Source organism: Nanorana parkeri, unplaced genomic scaffold (genome assembly GCF_000935625.1).
Source record: "Nanorana parkeri isolate BGI_ZX_2015 unplaced genomic scaffold, ASM93562v1 scaffold328, whole genome shotgun sequence".
In the NCBI taxonomy this organism is placed as follows: Eukaryota; Metazoa; Chordata; class Amphibia; order Anura; family Dicroglossidae; genus Nanorana; species Nanorana parkeri.
In genome coordinates, this window is record NW_017306596.1 from 981,901 (window position 1) to 982,702 (window position 802).

The 802-nt window shown below is 39.7% G+C and overlaps 1 protein-coding gene across 1 annotated transcript in view; it reads left to right on the top strand.

Moving 5' to 3' along the window:
• The window catches only part of VPS13A (vacuolar protein sorting 13 homolog A), a 153,452-nt gene that overhangs the window by 85,470 nt on the left and 67,180 nt on the right, over positions 1 to 802 (top strand). Inside the window, exon 42 of the mRNA XM_018558253.1 lies at positions 87 to 188. Coding sequence (XP_018413755.1) covers positions 87 to 188 — 102 coding nt within the window. The remainder of the gene's footprint in view (positions 1 to 86; positions 189 to 802) is intronic.

Here is an 802-nt window from a genome sequence, read left to right on the forward strand (position 1 = left end):
ATATATATACACACACATACTATATATACATACACACAAAGTTTATGCAGTATTTTACCGTTGAATTTTTTGCCTTCTCCCTTTAGGTGCATTATTTTAATGAAATGCTAGGTGTCTGGGAGCCACTCTTGGAACCTTTGGAATTGGAAAGAAGTGATGCCTTCAGACCCTGGAGCCTCGAAGTTAAGGTAAATTATATGTCACCCATATCTTACCTAGTAGCTAACTGTTGATTTCATGTATGGGTCACAATGTGCCGCTTTTCTAAAAAAATAAGTACTGTTTGTGCTGCCCGCAGCCACTACATACATACTTCATTCATCAGTATCTGAAGATCTGAACTGATTGGTGGCCTAGGTGACTTGGAAACAATAAGGGGGGAATTTATCAAAACTGGAGCAGACAAAATCTGGAGCAGCTTTGCACGGCAACCAATCAGCATCCGCCTTTCATTTTCGAAGCTTAACTGAACAAACTGTAGAGAGAAAGTGATTGATTGCCCTGGGCAACTGCTCCAGATTTTGTCTGCTCCAGTTTTGATAAATTCCCCCGTATGTGTTTTAATCTCATTATCTAAAAGTCTATAAGATGCTTTTATATATTAAACCCAGTGATTAATACTGAAGACATTAGTGACCTAGCACTAGAAGGAAATTAAATACTTTGAGGGGAGTTTATCAAAACTGAAGCAGGCAGAATCTAGAGCTCTTGCCCAAGGCAACCATTCAGCTTCTAGCTTTGTTTTCCGAAGCTTAACCAAACAAGCTGAAGAGAGAAGCCCATTGGTTACTGAGGCCAAAGG